The sequence below is a fragment of the Pyxicephalus adspersus genome, chromosome 6, assembly GCF_032062135.1.
Source record: "Pyxicephalus adspersus chromosome 6, UCB_Pads_2.0, whole genome shotgun sequence".
Classification (NCBI taxonomy): Eukaryota; Metazoa; Chordata; class Amphibia; order Anura; family Pyxicephalidae; genus Pyxicephalus; species Pyxicephalus adspersus.
Window position 1 is genome coordinate 70,825,945 of NC_092863.1, and position 22,124 is coordinate 70,848,068.

The window sequence follows — 22,124 nt, forward strand, 5'->3', positions numbered from 1 at the left end:
GCATCACATCGGTGCTCCACTAAGCAATGTACAAAATAACCTTTAATATAATTGACATTTAACCTATGCTGAATGTCAACTAATTCTTGTGGCTTAATAAACTCGTTCTTGTTATTTTGCTAATCCTTGGCTATATCAACAACGATTTATTGTGTGTATCGGGGGTGTTTCCCAGGGAGGCTTGCCATGCCATTGCTTTATTCAGCTTGTCTTAAAGCAAACCTTTCAGCCACTGTAAAAGAACAAAATACAAGTTCTATTGCAACGCCAACCCCTTGCTGGTCTGAAATTATTGCCGTTATCTAACTGCTTTTATATTTATGAAGAATTGCATGTTCCAAAGCACAATTAGTTTATTGGAGATTTAAGTGCAATGAGCAATTTGTGTACCTCAGGTCACCTCACATTGACACCAATTTGGGTATCCTTAAGTTGGCATTCTTCCCACTGGCTAACAATGATAGAGGCATTCATTCTACTGACCACCAGGCAAAAGTACCATGAACTGGGCATACCAATATTATTGGAAGGGGTTCCCTTAGACACGAAAGTTATCTCAAGCTTCCATGTTAAAAAGATTGAGAAAGGCTGGTTTAAAGTATATGTGGTGAATATCTATATGAGAAAAGATTAGAATACCTAAAATGTTTTCATTATTGTCCAGGACTATTTGAGAAATTGTCCTTTACTTACAATTAAAATGTGTTCTCAAAAACTAATTGCTCTCTGCTGTCTGGTGACGGGGAACATAATGAAAGAAAGCAAAGGTACCTCTCCTCTCAACAAGTTTTCTGACTGGGAACAGATTTCGCTGTGTGGGTAAGGCTGATTTCAATAGTTGTCTTCTGCTTTGATAAACGATTCAGTGATATCATTTAGTTGCTCACATAATATATACCCTTTGGTATTGAGTGAATATTAACAGTTAGGCAGCAGTTAAATGTATCCAGAACTTACATGGAAGTCACTTGTGTTAATAATATTTAGGCTTTATAATATTGGGATTTTTTTTTTGTATATCTCGAATTTTACAAAGCTTTGTAAAAACTCTTTTTTTAAAGTTATGTTTACATCATAGTAATAATTTTAGTAGTCTTTCAAAATATAGTTAAAGGAATTGATTTGTCCTGATCACGGACTACCTTTTATCTTCATGATTTGATGAATTTGTTGAATCTTTGATTTGTGGTGTCCTGAAATGTGTGGGAAGAGTGAGCTCTTCCCACACATTACAAAAGCAATAATCCCGTACTAGTTCTTTTATTATTACACAAATTTTACTGCTGTAAAGCAAACACAACCAATCTTTGCTAAGTGGCACTGACTGTAAACACGTGACTACTGATTAATAAGTGAGGCTTGGCAAATGTTAAGATGTGCTCTGCTATTCAAGATTTGATATGGTAGATAATGAGGTTAAGAAAGAAGAGGCAAATTCACCAGAAGGGAGAAAACCTAGGTCTCAAAGTCATGGAGAATGGAGATAACTATGTTCATCTTAGGTTAGAGGTAAAGATTTTGAGAGCATTAATGATAAAGAGCACAAGAGCGCAATTAGTGAGATAGAATGGAGACATGCTGGGAGAAGATTAATTAGGATAATTTTTGTACTAAGCTTTTCAGTACAACTGAAAAATGAGAGACCCCCTGAACCCTATTTATTTTCGGATGGGTTATGCACCACTTCAAGCTGTGGACCTGCTATACTTGGATCATAATGTGTTTGCATCATAAATAATATACATAATTAGATGTGCAGAACTGATAGCAAAAATACTACACTTGCTAGAAAAATGTAACTCAAAAGAATTAACGCTTTGCTGCATAGTTTGGAGTTAGAATGAAGCCGAATTCTAACTTGCAAAGAATGATAAACCCTCAATTTACCAAGGCTTAAAGAGGATTGCAGGCTGATGTTACTGCAGTGTAAATGAAAATCAGACTTTTGCTTAAAATTAAACAAATTAGGTCCTAGGAACCAACTCTTGGTGGCAACCTCTGTTTGGTGTGCCTACTAATATTTGTCCATACATTTGGCAACTTAGACAATGCTGGCTGTGGAGCTGCCATCCTTATTCTTACAATACTTCTTAGTGAGTCACTGCAGTTGATTTTGGTATCGGTATATCAAACTTGCATATTTATTCTAGGTCAGTTTCCTGCTAAGCCATAAAGAAAGAAAAAGAGGGACATCCCCAAAGCATGCATGTTTAAAATGAAAATAAATGTGCACCTACTTTGCAATGCAATTACTTGCATTAAAAAGTAATTACTTTTTTATTTTCTGACCCAAATGTATCTAGGTTTTTTTTTTTTTTTAAATTTCACTTAAAGTGTCTATAGAAGTTTTAAAAAATATTGTAAATTGTGCTTTTATGTGAGTAAAAAGCATAGGAACTGTTAAGAAACATATGTATTGTTTCTTCAGCCTGCTCCAACGTTAGAATGACAAAAGCAAGCATCTTTTAATTGCAGTGCTGATGTCTCATTGCTTAGATGATAAGGTCAGGTAACATGCCAAATAACCTGGTAATCTGCCATTGATATTCTGTTCCTCTATGAAAGGTCAGATTTTTGCAGAAGTTGTAAATTTTATACGAAGAATGGGAAAATTACATTAAATGTTTCTGGAAAAAATATGAATTTATAGAATTTATTTCACCTAGATAATTTAATGTAATACGGCAATCCATAAGAATTTATTTAGGGAGCACCTGTGAAAAGAGATATATAGAAATATATAGATAACATTAAGGTGCAGGATAATAAACACTATTTGTCATATTTTTTTAATCTAACCAAAACCTATATATACAGCATGTACCATATATCCATATATATATATATATATATATATATTCATATATATATACATACACACATAGCAAGGTACTGAAAACATTCATCAGGAATTTTGGTCTATTTGGTTTATTTTGACGTGATTGCGTGAATCTCCTATTCCCCACATTCCAAAAGTGCACTATTAGATTGGGATCTGGTGACAATGAATGCCGATTGGGTTACAGTAAACTCATTGTTGTGTTCAAGAAACCAGTTTGAGAGGATTTGAGCTTTATGACACGTCATGTTAACCTGCTAGAATTAGCGATCAGAAGATGAGTATACTGTGGACATAAAGGGGTGGACATGGTCAGCAACAATATTAAGGTAAGCTGTGGCATGAATTGATTCTCATTTGGTACTAAAAGGCCCAAAATGAACCAAGAAAATATAATCCACACCATTAATTCACCAGCAGTCTAAACCATTAATATAGGGCCAGATGTATCCAAGCTTTCTTTACACCAAGTTCTGACCCTACCTTTTGAAGGCTGTAGCAGAAATTGGCCAATGAAAAAAAATTGAGGCAATGTTTTTTCAACAACAATGTTTCCTAATTCTAATTTTAGTGAGCTTGTGCTTAAAGTACCCCCCCAGGTGTCTGTTCTGCATATAGTACCCCCCAGGTGTCTGTTCTTAGCTAACATGAGTGGAGTTGGGTGTGGTCCCCCACTGCTGTAGCATCTGCATCATGGTTGGACATGGTGTGCATTCACAAATGTTCTTTTGCATTCCTCAATTGTAAAACATAGTTGGGTTAATATTGCTTTTCTATCAGCTTGAATCATTCGTATTTGACTTCAAGGCATTTTGTTGCCACTCACTTTTATGGACCATTCTCTGTAAATTCTAGATTGATCTTAAAGGATGTCTATCTGATAGTTTAGTTTGTTGCTTCTGTTTTGCATGGCAATTTGCTGTGGCATAATTGAGATATCTCACCCTATTTGTTTATCTTAGTGCAGCTATTTTTATCATTCTTACAGTTTATACATTGATTTACTCACTTTGAAAGTAATCTTAATTATATCTATTTGTTTAGATGGATCTATTTATAGCTTTCTCACCTAGTATTATAGTCATCAATTTAAAATAACCTTAATTACAATTCACAGCTGGTCTTGCTTAAATATCTATTTTATTTTCTTGGAAATAACATTTGTTGAGATAAATTTTAATAATTGCTATATAAAAAGCAGAAAATAGTTTTTTTGAATAGATTGAAGAGGAGCTTCCTTTGGTAAACTCAATATACTAAACTAAAAGTTCAGTAAATATACATTTTTTGATGATGCACACATAGTTATATTTAGGTAATTTAAAAGTATAAGGGTTGAACTAGAAATCATTAAAACAAATTATGGTTCTGGCAAAACTGTACATGTACACATTGTTTTGCCTGCTATAAATAAACACACAACAGGGGATGGTGGCATTGACAATGTGACATTGTCTGTGCGAAACAGACCAGATCAGCAGGGAGCAACTTTATGTATGTGCTACTGGTTAAGGATGAATGGTTAAAGCACGGTATTAGTTATTAGTGCAGAATAAACTGCTGTGGGACTAATCCTTATTTAGTGTGGACACTTACAGGTCTTTCTTTGCAGTTTGGTTAATTCATTTTATAGGGCTGTCTAACGTACTTTATGTAATAATTTGGTAATTATGTAATCTCACAGCAATTATTCGTGTTAGGAGACTAAAATTCTGGTTTGCTAAGGATGATATATACAGAAAGTACATATCCTAAATAGGCCTAAAAAGGCCAAAATTAAAGAGGTCGCATTGTGTTTGTATATGTTTTAATTATTCATATTGTTCAGAACTAAAATTTTATTTTTGAAAATATACACTAAGATATTGCTTGGAAATACTTTATTTACCACGTACAGCAAGCAGATAAAATGGTAAAATTTTGTCAGTCTCCAGCAGTTATATCAGGTGATAATTCTCTACTGTAAAACCTGTGGACTGATCACCTGTCTACAACCCAGAACACAAACAATAGCCAAAATTACAATTTTCAATCAAATTATGTTCCATGCACCTTGCTGATCATAGTTTCAGGGTTCAGTTTTCCTGATTTTGGATGTAAGCCAAGTATCTATACCTAAACTCCACCTGTCTGATAGGTTTCTGTGTTACTGTTTTACTCTTTTGTTGCCAGTGCATTGAATATTCCAACGTTTAACAGTCTTTTTTTTGTAATCTTTTTATTGGGGATTTTCAAATTCTTTACAGTCCTTACAGAAGATGTACCGTATTTTTCGCCGTATAAGACGCACTTTTTCTCCCCCAAAACTGGGGGGGAAAAGTGGGTGCGTCTTATAGGGCAAAGGCCATTTTAAAAAATAATTAAAACAACATACCTGATACCCCGATCCTGCGTACGTCTCCTCTTCTCTCCTCTCCTCGATGCTGGCTGCAGCGCGTGTCTCCTCCTTCCTGCAGAGCACAGCGAGAAGAAGCCGGCACACGCGCCCCCGCAAAGCACGGAACCCGGAAGCAAGCTGATCCCTGCCCTAACGGAGTTCCCCGGCGGAGAAAAAGGTAAGTAACCAGAAGGGGATCAGAAGGGGAATTTAAATTGGCACAGGGTGATCAGAAGGGGAATTTTAATTTGGCACAGGGTGATCAGAAGGGGAATTTAAATTGGCATAGGGTGATCAGAAGGGGGATTTAAATTGGCACAGGGTGATCAGAAGGCGAATTTAAATTGGCACAGAGTGATCAGAAGGGGAATTTAAATTGGGACAGAGTGATCAGAAGGGGAATTTAAATTGGCACAGGGTGATCAGAAGGGGAATTTGAATGGCACAGAGTGATCAGAAGGGGAATACGGTATGAATGGCACATGAGTGATCAGAAGGGAAATAGTACAGTATTTGGTTCAGAATCTTTTTTTCCTAGATTTTCCTCCTTTAAAATTGGGTGCGTCTTATATGCCGGAGCGTCTTATACGGCGAAAAATACGGTAAAAGTTTTGGGGGAAATCTTTACAGCTGTTCTGGCAGTTTGGCCCTTGCAAGTGCAGTGACATTTGTTGGCAAATTTGCTTTTTGTTTTATATTTTTTTTAATTTAGTTTGAGAAGACACTATGTCAATTTAGAATAAAGATCAAACATTTACCTATGTATTTATAAGTACATTATTTGCCTATGTATATATAATCCGTGAGGTGTACTTTTTCACATGACTGTTTATTTGCATTAGAATCTCAATATGGTAATATTTACAGCTTTCTCTCATTGGGCCTAATTTATTATAAAAGTTCTTCAAGGCTGGAGAAGATACACTTTCATCAGGGAACCTGGGTGATCCAGCAAACCTGGAATGAATCTTGTCCAGGATTGAAAACATTTGCTAACAAATCGCAAATTACTTTTAGGAAATACATTCCAGGTTTGCTGGATCTCCCAGCTTAACCAATGAAAGTGTATCCTCTCAAGCCTTGGAGAGCTTTAATAAACCAGGCCCATTGTTAGGACTAGGGGCAGCAATATGACACCTTACTAATGGTATGTGCTAGCACCCTGACCTTTGCAGCGCTAGTTCCCAGTTTCGAATCTCAGCACACGACTTGCAAGGAGTTGGCATGTTTTCTCTATTTTTGCGTAAATTTCCTCCGGGGGCACTTTGGTGTCAGCACAAAAATAAATAGGATAGTGTAAAAAGAAGAAAAACACTTGGTATAAAGAATGTTTTTCCCACACTTATGTATGGAAAATGCAGACTAATATCTTCAGGGGGAGGGCCACCCAAACGTATCAAAGGGCAGCATACAGTCCCAGGCCACAGACTGAGCATGAGCTTCTTTGGCCCTAAGTTTCTGTTATTCAGTACATTCTGTATTTGCTGGACCCATTTATTTGGAAAAGCAAAAAATACAACAATTGATCATGCTGGGCTTGGTCAAAAAAACCCTATTTGTTGTTTTTTTTTTCCTATAATTGAAAACAACTTTAAGAAATGGAAGATTAGAGGATTTTTATTATATTATGTTCTAATATAAATGAGAGGTGGAGCTTACAAATATAACTATCCTTTTACATGTATATTTTGGAAGGTAATATTTGCAAGCATATTACCTGTCTCAAAATCACAGTATAGATCTTTCATGCATAGCTGGAAAAGTAACCCTTTGAGAAGCAAAGAGATTCTCAAAGTACCTTACAGCTTACCATCTTTTAACAAAGCTTCCCGCAGAGTGTGAGTTAACAGTGGGCTTAATGAGTTTAGAAGCAAATGACATTTAGTAAACAAAATAAATGAGTGTAGACTAAGCAACTATACAGATTTCCAATTTAATATTAGATTTTGCTTTATTCATGGTTGCCCCCCACTGTCACCATTTTATAAAACTGTTTCATTTCAGCGGCTCTCCCTCCTCCACAAATCAAAGGGTTCAAACCTTCTGCAAATGGAGATGTATAATCGATTGCACATCCCAATGTGCTCCGCAAATTGCATCAGTAACATATTGAACAACTGACAAAATACAATTGCAGAGTGTGCTAGATATTATCTTAATGGAGCCAAGTTGCAGATTTCAATAACTTTCATATCCCTCGTCCCTGAATGTAACGACAGCTTTCATGCCGTGTAGCTGCTAATGTCAAATTGTGTGCAGCAGGCTAGCAGTTTTCCAGGGCCATGAGGGCATGATTTAGTTCTGTGATTTGGCATTAATATGGTGGAACCACAGCAATGCACCCCTACAGATGTACAAAGCAATGCTGCACTTTATTTTTAAATTACCCATCGAGGAGTCAATAAACACAGCAGGGCAAGCTTCTTTTCTACCAATCAAACAGATGGTAAACTGCACAGAGAGGAAAAAAGAAGTTGCTATTATTGTCAAAACCTAGCATTTCAAACTACCCAAAAAAGATTTAACTAAAGACAGAGCACTTCAATCTTCCCTTTTAATAATTGATGTTTCAGCTCCAATGGGTTTGAGGGAACGATGGTGCCTCCGAATAACCAAAAGGCCCTGGACACTTTGGTACAAAAGCTAAAATTACAGACTTATCCTCATCTAAAGAGCCATGTTGCCATTGATTGATGAAATTGGGAGCTATGCTTGAATGGTTACTAAGTAATAATGTATGTACAGAGGGAATCCGGTAAAAAGGCACATTTTAAAGCAACTTAGAGGAAATGACATTCTGTAATAAAACTGATTTCAACAAATCATACAGAATCAATGTAGCACCTGCGGTGCAAAATAGTGCCGGTACTTATTTCCAGCAAAAGCAATTGTATTACTACATCCTTTCACATTATAGAGATATTAGAGAGGAAAAATGTTTATAATATGCATCCTTTATAGCCCCTCTTGTTCAGTAAAATAGGAATACTTTTAGTGGAATAATTCACTCAGTGGGACTAGTTTATAAAAATGGAATCAAAGGAAATTTAGTTGCAATAAGTTAGATGTTTTTGTTTGTTTTTTTGTTTGTTTTTTTATTATGTTTTTTTGCAATAAAAATGATTTCTGGGATTGGAAAGTCATGGATGAGATCTGTGCATTTGCCTGTAAGTTTTCATAAAGGGGCATTAGTTGACAGTATTTAGAATTGTGGATTGTAGGATTGCCTAATTCATTGTTTTTTGTGTGTTTAGTGTGTGTGATCATCAATAGGATTAGGTGAACATTAAATATGGGACCCTGTAGAAGGCATTAGGGAGCAACTGACTCACCTCTGTCTTGTAGTGTAGACGTGTTAGGAGGATATACATAAATAATTGCTTTTGACCTTCTATGCAGTGTAAGATCTTTCTCTCCAAACACTCAAACATGGCAAGAAGAATTGGAAAGACAAATAGCAATGAGTTGCTTGTAACCTTAAACAATAACTGCATTGGGTAAGTAAATATAAATGGAGAAATGAAAACATCTGAAAACTGAAAGTTTACTGCCAGTTATGTGCTTTAAAACAGAGAAAAAAAAACAAAGTGAATAGTAAAACTGTAACAACGACTTAAGGTAACATATGTATGTTTGAGTTTCTTCAGGTAGTTACAAGTCATAGGGGTCTATTAGAAAATATTCTCAAATGAAAAATCTTTCAAGCTTGTGTGTTTTCAATAGCATAGCATTTTTTTTCAGTCAATGTCAGATTCCCTGCTATATTAATAGATCATCATTGTGTTATCTATACATAAATATAATCTGATTAGTTGATAAATTAATAATTTTAATATTTTGACCCTAGTATGCAAAAAGATAAACCAATTTTTCCCCCATCACATTACACATTTACTGGTAATAAACATTAAAGCAAACCATGTTTTTTGGTAGTTTTAAGTCAGGTTTTAGTATGTGTTGTCTTAGTGGTGCTGCCCATGTCAGCTTGCAAATCATGAAAAATAAAAATTCCATTATATGTGTGGAAGTCTGGCTTTGACCTTATAATCTACTCCTGACTTTCTGCACACACACCTCCCTTACTAGCCAGGCTCCCCACGCAGACTCTACAACCAATCAAGAAGCCAGTGTGTTGTCTTTTTTGATTGGTTGGTATGTTCATTATATTTGGCAGAAATACCATTCATTTTTTATGTAGCATCCAGGTGCAGTTTGCTGCCTTCATAGACTTGATCCATAGACAGAGATGATACTTGTACCTGACAGATCCCTGGACGCCCGCTATACAAGTCAATAGAGAAAAGCACAGTGGGGTGCCACTTGATCATTCTCCGATCTCCCCTCTCCACAACTGAATGGTGCTGTGTGTACAGTGCTCATTCATCTTTAATTTTTTTGTTGTTGTTGCTGGAGACAATCACGAAAAATTGTTTATAGTGCCAAAATTGATTGTGTGTATGCAGCCTAATGCTCTGTTACTACCTTCATCTGACTGGACATAACCCAAGTCCTATTCACAATTTAGCAGTCTGATGTGGTGCAAAGTGCTCCTCACCATTTTTTTAGCACAGTGCACCATAAAACACAGTAGTGCATTACTCTTCATTGTTGTGTTGTGCAAAACAGGTGTGTTGTTTTAGGGTATTGGGGTGCCAATAAATATAAAGGGCATCACAATGTAGTTTGTATGTATTGTGTGTACTGTGGTACATGCTTTAATGCAACAAATTGATGTGAAGCCAGCCTAAGTACTTGTGTGCTGGTAAATAGGGGCCGATTCAGGTACCATTAGGGTTTCTGGTAAAATACAGTTAGTGCTCTAAGCTGAAACAGCCTACCTCAAATCTACTGGAGGCTGTAAGTATCCTATACAATCCTTTCTTTTTGCTTGGAGCTCAAGATAATTACAGTTGCCTCGTAAGTTATCTAATGGAAAGTCTGATCTTCTGAAGGTTATGTGTTCTTTTTTTAGAATTAATTACATTTTAATTTTGTGTACCAATGTGTGTTTGTAATAATTACTATAATTTTGTATTTTTAATACACGTACACACTTTACTGAGAAAGCCTTGAAGCTGTTTTGATTTCAGTGCTATTTTTAGTTGTAGTGTATTGGTCATGACAATTAACTCACCAATTCATTTTCTCTCTTTTTTTCTTGCTCTCTGCAGGTAAAAGTGACCCATTTTGTGTAGTTGAGTTGAACAATGACAGACTGATGACTCACACTGTGTACAAGAACCTTAACCCGGAGTGGAAAAAAGTGTTCACATTGTAAGTCATGAACAAATAAGACAGCTATTTATATGAATTACAATATTTTTCAAATGATTCACTTGATGATAAGTCAACATTGACCAGAAGAAATAACGAGAGACATGATATGGTCATCTATCCATGTAACTTGTAACCATACCAACACAAATATGGATCCTTTAAAATGTCTATTGTTGCTGCTTCTCATGTTTATCTTTGTTCCTGCCAACTACTTAATTAAACATTTCTATTTAAAAAGGTATCTAGTAATTTAAGGCTATTTGAAACATAAAAGGATGTCCTCCAACAAAATCTCCTGCATAAGCAGCAGATTTTTCATGTGCATTCCAACTCTGAAAGGAAGCACTAACTGCAGGAATCGTTTACAAATAAAGCAGCAGGTAACACTCAAACAATTGCTGAATAAATCCTTCTTTAAGACACTTGCTATATTTGTAGTTATGGCCCATTCCCACTATGGCTGTGCAATGTTTTTTTAAAAACACAAGTGTGTTACTAGGAGTTATGTTAGGCAGCCTGTTTATTTTAAATGTTGTTCATGACATGCTTTTAAAAGCACAGGGTACAGCACAGCAGTGCTTTGCGACCCATTGCTTCATGATGTGCTGGAGTGCCTTGGTAAGGTGTATTTGAAGTGCGAATTAAAAATAATGACAACCCAGCACACCAGCGCATGTCTTGTGCATTGCCGTGCCTTAGTTCAACACTCTAGTGGAAATGGGCCTTGATTCATAGACATTAGGAAGCCTCTCACACAAAATGCAATTAGGTGTAAAAAGTATAACCTACTACTGCTTCAAGGTTTCAGTAGTTTGGTATATAGGTTAAAACGGACCTAAACTGAAAAAAAAAATCACCAGAGGTAGTGCTAACTGACAAAAGAGACATGCAATGTCATCAGTGGCCTTCCGATTGGCTGAAGATGATCTCTCTTCACCCTGAAGTGTGCTGTGGAGCCTGCGGTGGATGGTGGCTTCCTATGAAGCAGCAATGATAAAATCCTGGTCCTGTCATCACTGCAGGGAGCCTGCACAAAATTAAGTCTGTGCCATAATAAGCATAGTAATCACAGCATACTGTTTTGTATTTTTATGTATTAATGCATAGCATGTATTTGAACGTACATGATCAGCACTATGGACAGCTCAGAAAGCACTTCTTCTATGCTGGTATGGTGGTAAAGTGATTTTATCAGGTGATTAAAAACTGTCAGTCTCATTGGCATTTGGCATACCAGGAGTGTCACATACATGTTCTTACTTCTGATACTTTCACTATCATTCAGTCAACTGAGCCTTAGGTCAGTACAGGATCCAGCAGTAAATGGGGGTCTGAAGGTGGATCCACAGCCTGAGATGCTAACATCCAAGAAGTGTTGAATGCCAATGAGACTGACATAGAAACAATATGAGACCTATTTTTATTAGCAAGTTAAATGCTGTATTTTGTTAGTAAGTTGGATGCTGTTCAGTGTAGACAGTTACAAAATTAAAAACGCACAAATCCCTTCATATTAGGACAGCTGAGGTTAGTATTATATAGTTTCTGCTAATCTTACATACATAGAGATGGTAATGCAAAGTTGTGGGGTCTTATTTTAAATATAGAAGTAATAGGTTATACCAAGGGTTCCTTAACCTTTTTATCCAAGGACTCAAAGTGGGAACAAAGGTTGAATGATATGTATTTGTGAATATATGTGTGAATATATGTGTCTCATTTTTAAAGTAAAGTAAGTAGTAAAGTTAAAAACTAACATATATATAATAAAACAATTTCTGTTGTTAACACAACCAATCAAAAACCCTTAAGCTGCGTACACACGGCAAATTTTTCTCGCCCGATAATCGGTATCGGCCAATTATCGGGCGAAAATCTGCCGTGTGTACAGTCGGTCGTCGTCCATCGTCCGACGACCGTCCTGGCGGATCCATGGACGATGGACGACGACCGATCCTAATGAAAGGGAAGGGGAGAGCGCGCAGCAGGGTGCCGCTCCGTCGCTCTCCCCCTCCCCTCTCCATAGAGCATGAACGGTGCTGTATGTACAGCATCGTTCATGCATCCTGCAGTCTTTTCTCGTTGGAAAGGAACAGTGAAAGATCCTTTCCAACGAGAAAAATTGCAGGTGTGTACGCAGCTTTAGTATACAGGTAATTTAACACGATACTTGCCAAACCTGGAAGTTGATCCTGAGAATTCTGGGGTTTCTGTCCAGAACTGATTGTGGAAACAAAACACTTACAAAATGCAATGGTGTTAGCATTTTTGTTTAGACTAAGGTTCTTTTTGAATAAGATGTATGTAAACAACATATTTATTTATTACTAGAAATACCGTAATAGCAGTATATCACATACCAGTTCTAGGTGCTAAAACATGGTGATACCGTGTGTGGATTCATTATATTTTTGACAACAAATTAACAGACTACTTTTGTTGTCTTATGGTATTTCAGAACCTCCAGCAATACATGTCATACCTGCAAGATAAACTGAGCCTATACTCTATTTACCTTTAAAGCTGGAAATTTACAGTGGTGTTAACTGTATAGTGTAGAAAATGTTGCTGGTTGGATATCTTTAAATGAGATTGGGACAGGGAAAAAAGCTGTGCAAATATTAACTACACATCCCTGCCACTAACTGATCTTGCTTGACAAGAATATTAGAAAGATGAACAAAAATACTGCAATAATATGTATGCCAATAAAACATGAAAGCACAAGTCATATATACCAGTGAATCATTCAACGATTTTGCTTTGTTTATAATTATCACTGAGTATTGCAGTGAACCTTGGAGACTAATAAGTGTAAATGTGAACAAAAATAAGATGATCTATGTATGAACATGCATATGTATAAAGTATGTAATATTCACCCCATCTATTAACATTTTTTTTTATGTAAGGAGAGGCATTTTTAAAAATGTGACCTTTGGAAGGGTTATTTTGCTCTTTTAGGATCCAAAAGACCAAGGCTAATAGAGTGGGTGAATATACTTAAGGGAGACATGGACAGCAATGAAAAGAATTAAAATGGTGGAGTCAATTCTTCCCTAATAAAATATTTTAACCATACATGCAATTTATACACACTAAGTACTTGTTAAACTTACCTCTTCCTCGTTAACGTGCAGACGCCTCTTTCCTGCGCATGCGATCAGTTTTGACCTTGGGCGCACCTGTTCTCCCAAGTTTTATCAGTTTCACCTATCCCGCCTGCCAATCAGGAAATTGCCTTTTAATCATCCATGGCTATTAAGCTAGCTCAGATACAGCACTCAGTGTTTGTTCACTGTGTCTACACTAGTGCCGAGCCCCCTAGCTCTGCTGAGCATTTCCTCTACACCTGCTGTCTAATTCCAATGCTCTCCCTGACCAGCTTCTGTGTTAACCCCTTGTTGCTCAGTCACAGGTTATCCCTGTGTCACCTGTGCATCCTGTCGCTTCCAGTGTCTGCTTTGTTCCCTGTGTCTGCAGTGGCCTCTATTTCACGATGTCTATTTCCTCGATCCCTGGTATGTGATCCTTGACTTGTGACCTGACCTCCCGTGCTTGCTGCCTGTCTCGACCCCGGCCTTCCTTGTCAATTCTTCCTCCTACTGATTTGATACCATTTATCATCCTGCCTACCCTGGTGTGCCCAAGGCCCGCAACCTGGAAGTAACCAGCAGTGCAACATCCTCACTACTAGAGGCTCTGGAGAAGACCTGGTTACTGCTTGGACTCTGAAACTCGTGAAACTCTAACCTTATTGAGAAAGCATTTCTAGCCGAAAGAACTAGATAGATACAGTATTTATGCCAGTATTTTAGCAAACATTATTGCAAATAACTCTAGATGTTCCCTGCTTTTTTGGAAATTTTGGAAATATTTGGAAAATAAAAAATAAGAGAAAAGTTGAGGTTTTTTTGTTGACAGATTACATATATTGTAAAAAAATATAACTGAATTATTTATTCAAAAACAAAATACAACCTAAAATTTATATGTTCAGAGCCCTACCCATTAAATTGTCATGGGATAAGAAGGGCTTTTTCTATACAAAATATACTACTGTAGTATAAAAAAACAATGTCCCATTCTAATTTTCGGGATGAAGAAATGAAGGATCTCGGGTGAGATAAAGTCTCATTTTTCCAACACGTTTTGCCTTATGGGCTTCTTCGGGGTGACTTAAGACCGTAATTTGAGGTTTCAAATGAGTACTGAATACCGAATATGTACTCTTATAAGAGAGTACAACTGAGGTCCTTTGCTGGTAGAAAGAAATAATTAAAAAAACTGCTTGCATCATGAGTTAAAAACCCTCCATGGTAGTCGGGAACATAGTTCCAGAGAGGCAGCAAAAGGTGCCTCTATATTTCCTATATTCTTCAACATTTGGGGTTTGGCAACACTTATGAATTGAGGAGAAGGAAGTTGCCTCGCTACCTATACCAGATATCAGATTAGCTGCTGAATAGGTATGTAAATTGCTATGTGCATTGCTGTCATTAGTAGAGTGCCAGCCTAATAAGGGCTTTAGACTATATGATGAAACAGAACATTTGTTGTTTACATTTTATCACAACGTTGTCCTGGGAATTCCCTGTAATACGTTTCCTATTACGCTTCTTAAAGCAGGAAGGATAATGTGTACCTTGTTTACCTTTTTGGAACCCTGCACTAAATTATACTTACCACTAAACACAGCTGGAACCTGGAAGTTGCATATTAGTTTTGTTTGGGTCATAAAAGTTAATTTTTAATTGTGTATGTTTTTGTTTTCACACCCTGTAATCTAATTAGATGCTTAAAGATATGTATATTGCACATAACCCCCCTCCCAGGAAACACTTCTGGGCTTTGGTGGTGCCAAAGAACCCACTCACCTTAATCCTAAGATCCCTGTGAGCCAGTATCATCATGGTGTGGGGTTGGGGGCACTCTTCCACTGTGCCCTAGCTATGAGGAAACCAGCCATCATGCCTGGTATTAGCTGATACTGTCTTGGAAAGGGAGACACATTAAACAAATATTTGCTAAAAATAATCAGAAACCTTTAATGGTTTAAACACAAAAGCATTTCTGACAAAATATACCTTGCACAGACCTGACTCAATTATGGTTATTTTAATACTCACTACTTATTGATGGGACCTTGTCTGTCTCGTTCAAAATTCAGTGGAAAAATCTGTGAAAAGATCTTGAACTCATCACTTTAACTCGGGTATTAGATCTAAAAGTATTTGGGTATAGCAAATAAACTCCTCTAAGTTCTGTCGGTATTTATGGCAAAATGGAGAAATTAGCCATGTTCTCATTTTAAAAGCCACCTGCCGATTTAGCTATTTTTTAAAGTCATTTATTGAGGATAAAAACACAGTACAAAATGATTCATCCAAACGTCGCTGTTTTCCAGTAAAGGAGTCATAATTGTGAACTTGAAACAAACAAAGAAAACATGTGAAGCTGCTGTTTCTCCTCCTGAACTATGTCACCCAAGGTGCTGCTTGTAAAAGCATCTTGTCTGACCACTGAATGGAGGAAATCTTATAGAAAATAGGTCTGATTGCAGTCTTTTATATCCATTCAGGAGATGTCCGCAAATTAGGCTTGTCAGACTTCAAAGCCAGTGAAATGTACCTTTTCTATCTGTTGCCTTGTCTGACTACCTTGTGACTCATATACAATCTCCTAAAATGAAAAGTGACACAAATACACTTACAGGTAAATATACAGAGACAAAGTAACAATTATATAATGTAATTCTTGATTATTTAAGTCATGCTTGTAGTGCTGGGGTCCTCTGTTCAAGCCCCACCAAGGATATTATATGCCTAAAATTTGCATGCTTTCATGTTTGTATGGATGTCATGCAGCAGGTCATTTGACTTCCTTCCAAACTGGCTCAATGTTCTTCTATTAAAATGATGTGAACATTACCTTTTTAGAGTAGAGGTTAGCATCAGAGGACAATGTATTCTATAAAGAAGTCATAAAAATAATACTAAACAATAAAATAGGGTACAAAACAATAAGGGTACTGCAGGCACAGTAAATTTACTAATTATGCAAAGGACATACAAAATCCCATTTCTATATATGCCAAATGGTTTTACCAAGCAATAAGCAAATGTAAATCTATAATGAAAACAGACATACCGTATTTTTCGGACTATAAGACGCTCCGGCCTATAAGACGCACCCAATTTTGAAGGAGAAAAACCTAGAAAAAAAAGATTCTGAACAAAATACTAAAAAATCACTCTGTGTCAATGTATCCCCTTCTAATCACTCTGACACAGAGTGATCAGAAGGGGATACATTGACACAGAGTGATTAGAAGGGGATACATTGACACAATGTATCCCCTTCTGATCACCCTGTGCCAAAAAATCATACTCACCCGATCCCGCGATCCTGTGGGCTTCTTCTTCTCCTGGCTCTCCTCCCGGCTGCAGCGCGTGTCCCCTCCTCCTCTGAGCGAGGAGAAGCCGACACGCATACCCCAGCGATCCCATAAGCAGGCTGATCCAGCCTGGTTACCGGATCGCGAGGGCACGTGTGTCGGCTTCTCCTCTCTCAGAGGAGGAGACGCGCTGCAGCCGGGAGGAGAGCCAGGAGAAGCCGACACCCGTGCCCTCGCGATACCGTAAGCAGGCTGATTCAGCCTGCTTATGAGATCGCGGGGGCACGGGTGTCGGCTTCTCCTGGCTCTCCTCCTGGCTGCAGCGCGTCTCCTCCTCTGAGAGAGGAGAAGCCGACATGCATACCCCAGCGATCCCATAAGCAGGCTGATCCAGCCTGCTTATGAGATCGCGGGGGCACGGGTGTCGGCTTCTCCTGGCTCTCCTCCTGGCTGCAGCGCGTGTCTCCTCCTCTGAGAGAGGAGAAGCCGACATGCATACCCCCGCGATCCCATAAGCAGGCTGATCCAGCCTGCTTACCGGATCGCGAGGGCACGTGTGCCGGCTTCTCCTCGCTCAGAGGAGGAGGGGACACGCGCTGCAGCCGGGAGGAGAGCGAGGAGAAGAAGAAGCCCACAGGATCGCGGGATCGGGTGAGTATGATTTTTTTTAATTACCGTTATATTTAACATGTATTCGGTGTATAAGACGCACCCACTTTTCCCCCCCAGTTTTGGGGAAGAAAAAGTGCGTCTTATAGTCCGAAAAATACGGTAAATACAAATCCAATAAGGGTCCCAATAAATTGAATTTCTAATTTGTAGATATGTATCTTAACAATAATTCATGGAATTTTTAAAGCATAAAAGCGTACACAACATTGTTAAAACGCCAGCAAACCTTATCATATTATAAAAATACATTTAGTATAATATATATTGCATTTGCTGCTTCATTTCATGTTACAGCGTTCTTGGCTGGGATAAAATAGGAGAATATTTTGCTTCCCACCCAATAATTTGATTGAAGTATCCAGCTCGATGGGTCACTTTCTTTACATGTGTGAGCGCACGTTGACAAGAGGGCGCACCTTAATCCGAATCATACTGGTCTTATCATTGTAATTTCCTAAAGAAGCGGACAAAGTATAAATTGAATTTATTTAAGACCATGGGAGTTGCATACATAATTGATATGTGGCTGTGATTGCTGTTTTTATTATGGTTGTTATCCCGTTATTGTGTCATATTATTATAATAATGTTTGTTGGTATTTTAACAATGAAGTATACACTTTGATGCCTTAAAAGTCCCATGAAAGATTCATATGTATATGTCCAGATGTGGCATCACTTTAAAATATTTAATAAGGAATTAGTTCAATTTCATAAAAAAATATTACATATACATTTTTATAACTGTTTCTCTGCTTTCCACTTTAGAAGTCTGATTGACAGGTAACAAAATCTGGCCCTACTAAGGTCAAATATAGCATTATAAATCCAGTCCTTTCTACTCTGCATATTCTAGAAGGGCATCAATGTTTCACAGCTAGCAATTCCATGTAAAAATCTCCATTTTAATACAAACAAAAACATGATACGCCGAGCACTACTTCTACTGCATTCTAAGCTTGAAATTAGGATTTATAATGTGAGGGGTCTAATTTTTAAAAGACTTGGTTGATAAATACTTGCTTTTAAAATCATTTCTTATCAACTTTTTGGTTCTCCCTTTCTATCTTTGTGGTCAAGTTAAAAAGTCTTGGTTCGTTCATTATCCATAGGTTTCAGACAGAAGATAGCTGTAAATGAAAACTTGTAAAAACACCATGTACATACCATACCTCTTTACCTGTCTAGCCCACCTCTTCTTTTTTGCAGTAAAGCAAGGAGAAAAGGTAACATTGATGTGCTAATTGCTGTAAAACATCAGAAGGATAAAATCTGATTGCTTGCCATGGGTTACATATCTGTACAATGCCCTAAGTCTGATCATTTTAGACCTCTTTGTTCAGTGATAAGATTTTAGTCACAATATTACCTTCACCTTGATTTTTTTATCTTATTCTTTGGTTTCTGAAAGAAATCTCTGATGACTTCCCAGAGATTTTGAAACAATGTCACTGCAACCTTTTCTGTAGGCCTGTGAGGCTGGAAATGCATGAGAAAATTGGCATTTAAGTGCAAAAAAAAATAAAAAAAATAACAACCTTGAATCTTACTTTCCTTGATTGCTGCAGACACGCTGTAATGCAGCAGTTGGTATGATCAAAATGGTTAGCAATAATGTCTTATTAGCCAAGCCCTGTGCGCTTTATATTTTATATCACCTCCATTTAACTTTCAAGAGCTCTGTAAATGGGTGTAAATTCCACAGTGTCCCTGTATTTGTTTATGTAGCAAAGTGTTTATTTTAAAGGTGTAAGATTTTAATATTAACTCTGGGGGGAGAAGTCATCAAATGCATTCAGCTATCTTATTTAGTTGCCCGATTAAATAAGTCATAGGACTAATTCATATATACAACTGTTGGCGTAGAGCCTCTAATATGGTTCTGCCTGCTCCCTGCTTCTTGTTGCAAAGCAGACTGGCTGTTATTTTTCACAAACACGAGGTTCTGAAAATCAAACATTACCTCTGCATATATAGAAGCGGAGATTAAATATGTTCAACCACTTACACTGTAAAACACAATTTCATCAGCTCTTAGCTAGCAAATAAGGATGAGTATGTACATTGCTATGGACTGTCATGTCCTATTTGTACAAAATACAGTTCTAAAGCATTCTTTTTTTCTCTTTTGGTAAGCAGGACAAGCATTTAAGTAAAAATAAAAAAGAAAGTTTATTTTTCACCTTTTTGCAGTGTATCCCTGCTTGTCAGTTCTAGAAATACTAAAGAAACACAAAATTGAGAGAAATGCAAATTACATTGTTCCTGCCCTTTAATTTTCTGTCCTGGAACAAGCATGCAGCCAGCGTCGTCAAGAAAGTCAGAACAATTTATCTGCATTCTTTTTCCACACAAGTGAATAAGAAAGATTGCAGCTTGCTGGCTTTCTTTGGACAGGTTTTTCCTTGAAGTATGTCAAGATTCCTATCACATAGTATCACATAGGTTTTCAGTTTGAGACTGATATTTTTGGTTTTACTGTTCCCGGTTCAGAACCAGGCACATTTTCTACCCAGGGGTAGCATTTATGTTAGTGGATAGGTTAAATCAGAACTAAACTCACAATTACTCTCCTATTCATGTTCCATCACAGAGTACCACCAAATAAGATCTGTCTGTGCTGGGATGACAAGTACATGGGAGTTCATTCTTTCCTGGCATGCCCAAGGAAGTCTAGGAACTTCTTTATTTTGCCTTTAATTTGTTTGTTATCCCTTTTCAGACCCACTTTCATAACTGTCTTGTTTTTATAGATTTCTTTACTTATTGTTGGAAGATACTCATCTAAGATTTCTAACATTTCCTCAACTCTAAACCTCCTTTCTCCTATTCTTTTTGTTTTATGTATTTTTATTGAACAAATAAACAAAAAAAAAACATATTTAACATATATAGCCATTTAGGAACAATACAAAAACACAAGTAACAAAAATATTTTTTAGTATCACAATTATACCCATTAATCCAGGGGAAAGTACAGACATTGTCAATGCTGTTCATGAAAATACATTTTGATTTCGTAATCCAAAGTCCATCCAACTAGAGAGAATAGGAGGTCTTCTCAAAAATCTAAACATTAAAATTACAGGGAACACAATATACACAAACTGTTCCAGTCGTATGTATCTGCATTGACTGGTGCCTTGACATTCCTAGGTTGCATATTGGATACATTGTTTTGGGTCAGTTTTCTTCGTATTGACACCCCCTTTTTTGCAAGCATAGTAGTATAAAATACATCAGCAACCCTGTATACATAAAAGGAAGTGTGATGCTTCACAGATAACAAAGACAGATACATGGGGGAAGAGACAAATGAAGTCAAGAAAGATAGAAAATAACAGTGAAAATGGTCCAGAGCCTAATTGGGAAGTTGTCTCCCTTCCTGCGAACATTCTGTTCTTGGGCAGTTAGTTGTTCTATAAGGTGAACGTCTTTGATACAACTGATCAGGGCCGAATGCTTCAGGAAGGGGAGCGACGACTTCTAATTCATGGCAATGAGGCATCTCGCCACTTTTAATATATTAGCGTTCAAGTGTTTTCTAGGTTTGTACAGCTCATGGATGGGTAATCCAAGTAATTGGGTCAGCGGATCCAGGACAATGGGAACCCCTAGCACCTCCTCAATAAGGTCACTGACTGCTCACCAGTAGGAGGCTAAACATGGCTTTCTTCTATTCTAATCATCATATAGTTATACTGTATTTGAGCTGTGAGTAGGTTATTTGTGTGCTTAGTTAGTGAGTAGGTTATTTGTGTGCTTAGTGTACTTAGCTACCATTCTACCATAAACGGTTCAGCAAAAACTTGGAAAAAGGAAATTAGACACTTGTTTTAGAGGAAAGGCCAAGACAGGTTATAGGAATAGGGTTGATCTATCAACAATAAAAATGCTAAACATATCTTTATATATATATATATATATATATATATATATACTGAGTATGACACAGAAGTGACTGAAGCTAATGAGACATTGAATGGCAGAACATTGCACAGACATTGCACTACAGAACTATAGTGACAGGAAAGCTACAGTTAACCTGCCTTTGGAGAATGACTTGCTGCACCAGAAAAAGAACTGCTGCACAAGAAACCGCCCAGCACTGCTCACCCCTCTCTGCCTTCCTTCCCACTCCCCACCGTTACACAGAGCCTTAACTCACAGAAAGACATCCCCAGCACTCCTATAGAAGTAGCAGCCGAGCTGCTAGTATACAGCGGGGGGGGGGCAAGGCAGGGCTCGGTGATCGACTCGGGTTGCCTTTGCGATTGACTGGTAGATCGCGATCAACGCTTTGGCCACCCCTGGAGTAGAGGATTGATTTGGAATTGCTACTGTGTTATTACAATAACTCTAATTGCAGTCAACATATAAGAAGCAGACAACATTGTAAACCCAAAGAACTGTTTAATAGTGTTGATGTTCGAATTCGGGTTGTCCCTATATTCGACCCGAATATGGCTGTTCGAATTCGGGTATACCCGAACCGAATTTTGCTGCATTCGACAGCAAAAATTCGGGAGGAAAAAAAAAAAATTTTTTTTTTCTTAAATTATT

The 22,124-nt window shown here is 37.4% G+C and overlaps 1 protein-coding gene and 1 long non-coding RNA gene across 3 annotated transcripts in view; one reads left to right on the plus strand and one right to left on the minus strand.

Annotated features, from left to right (window-relative positions):
- The window catches only part of LOC140334062 (uncharacterized), a 420,558-nt gene extending 408,005 nt beyond the window's left edge, over positions 1–12,553 (minus strand). The window contains exon 1 of the long non-coding RNA XR_011921474.1: positions 12,299–12,553. This is a non-coding gene — a long non-coding RNA (uncharacterized lncRNA). The remainder of the gene's footprint in view (positions 1–12,298) is intronic.
- MCTP1 (multiple C2 and transmembrane domain containing 1) overlaps positions 1–22,124 on the plus strand; it is a 374,168-nt gene that overhangs the window by 195,193 nt on the left and 156,851 nt on the right. For both annotated transcript variants that reach the window (XM_072416147.1, XM_072416146.1), the window contains one exon: positions 10,388–10,490. In XM_072416147.1, coding sequence (XP_072272248.1) covers positions 10,388–10,490 — 103 coding nt within the window. The remainder of the gene's footprint in view (positions 1–10,387; positions 10,491–22,124) is intronic.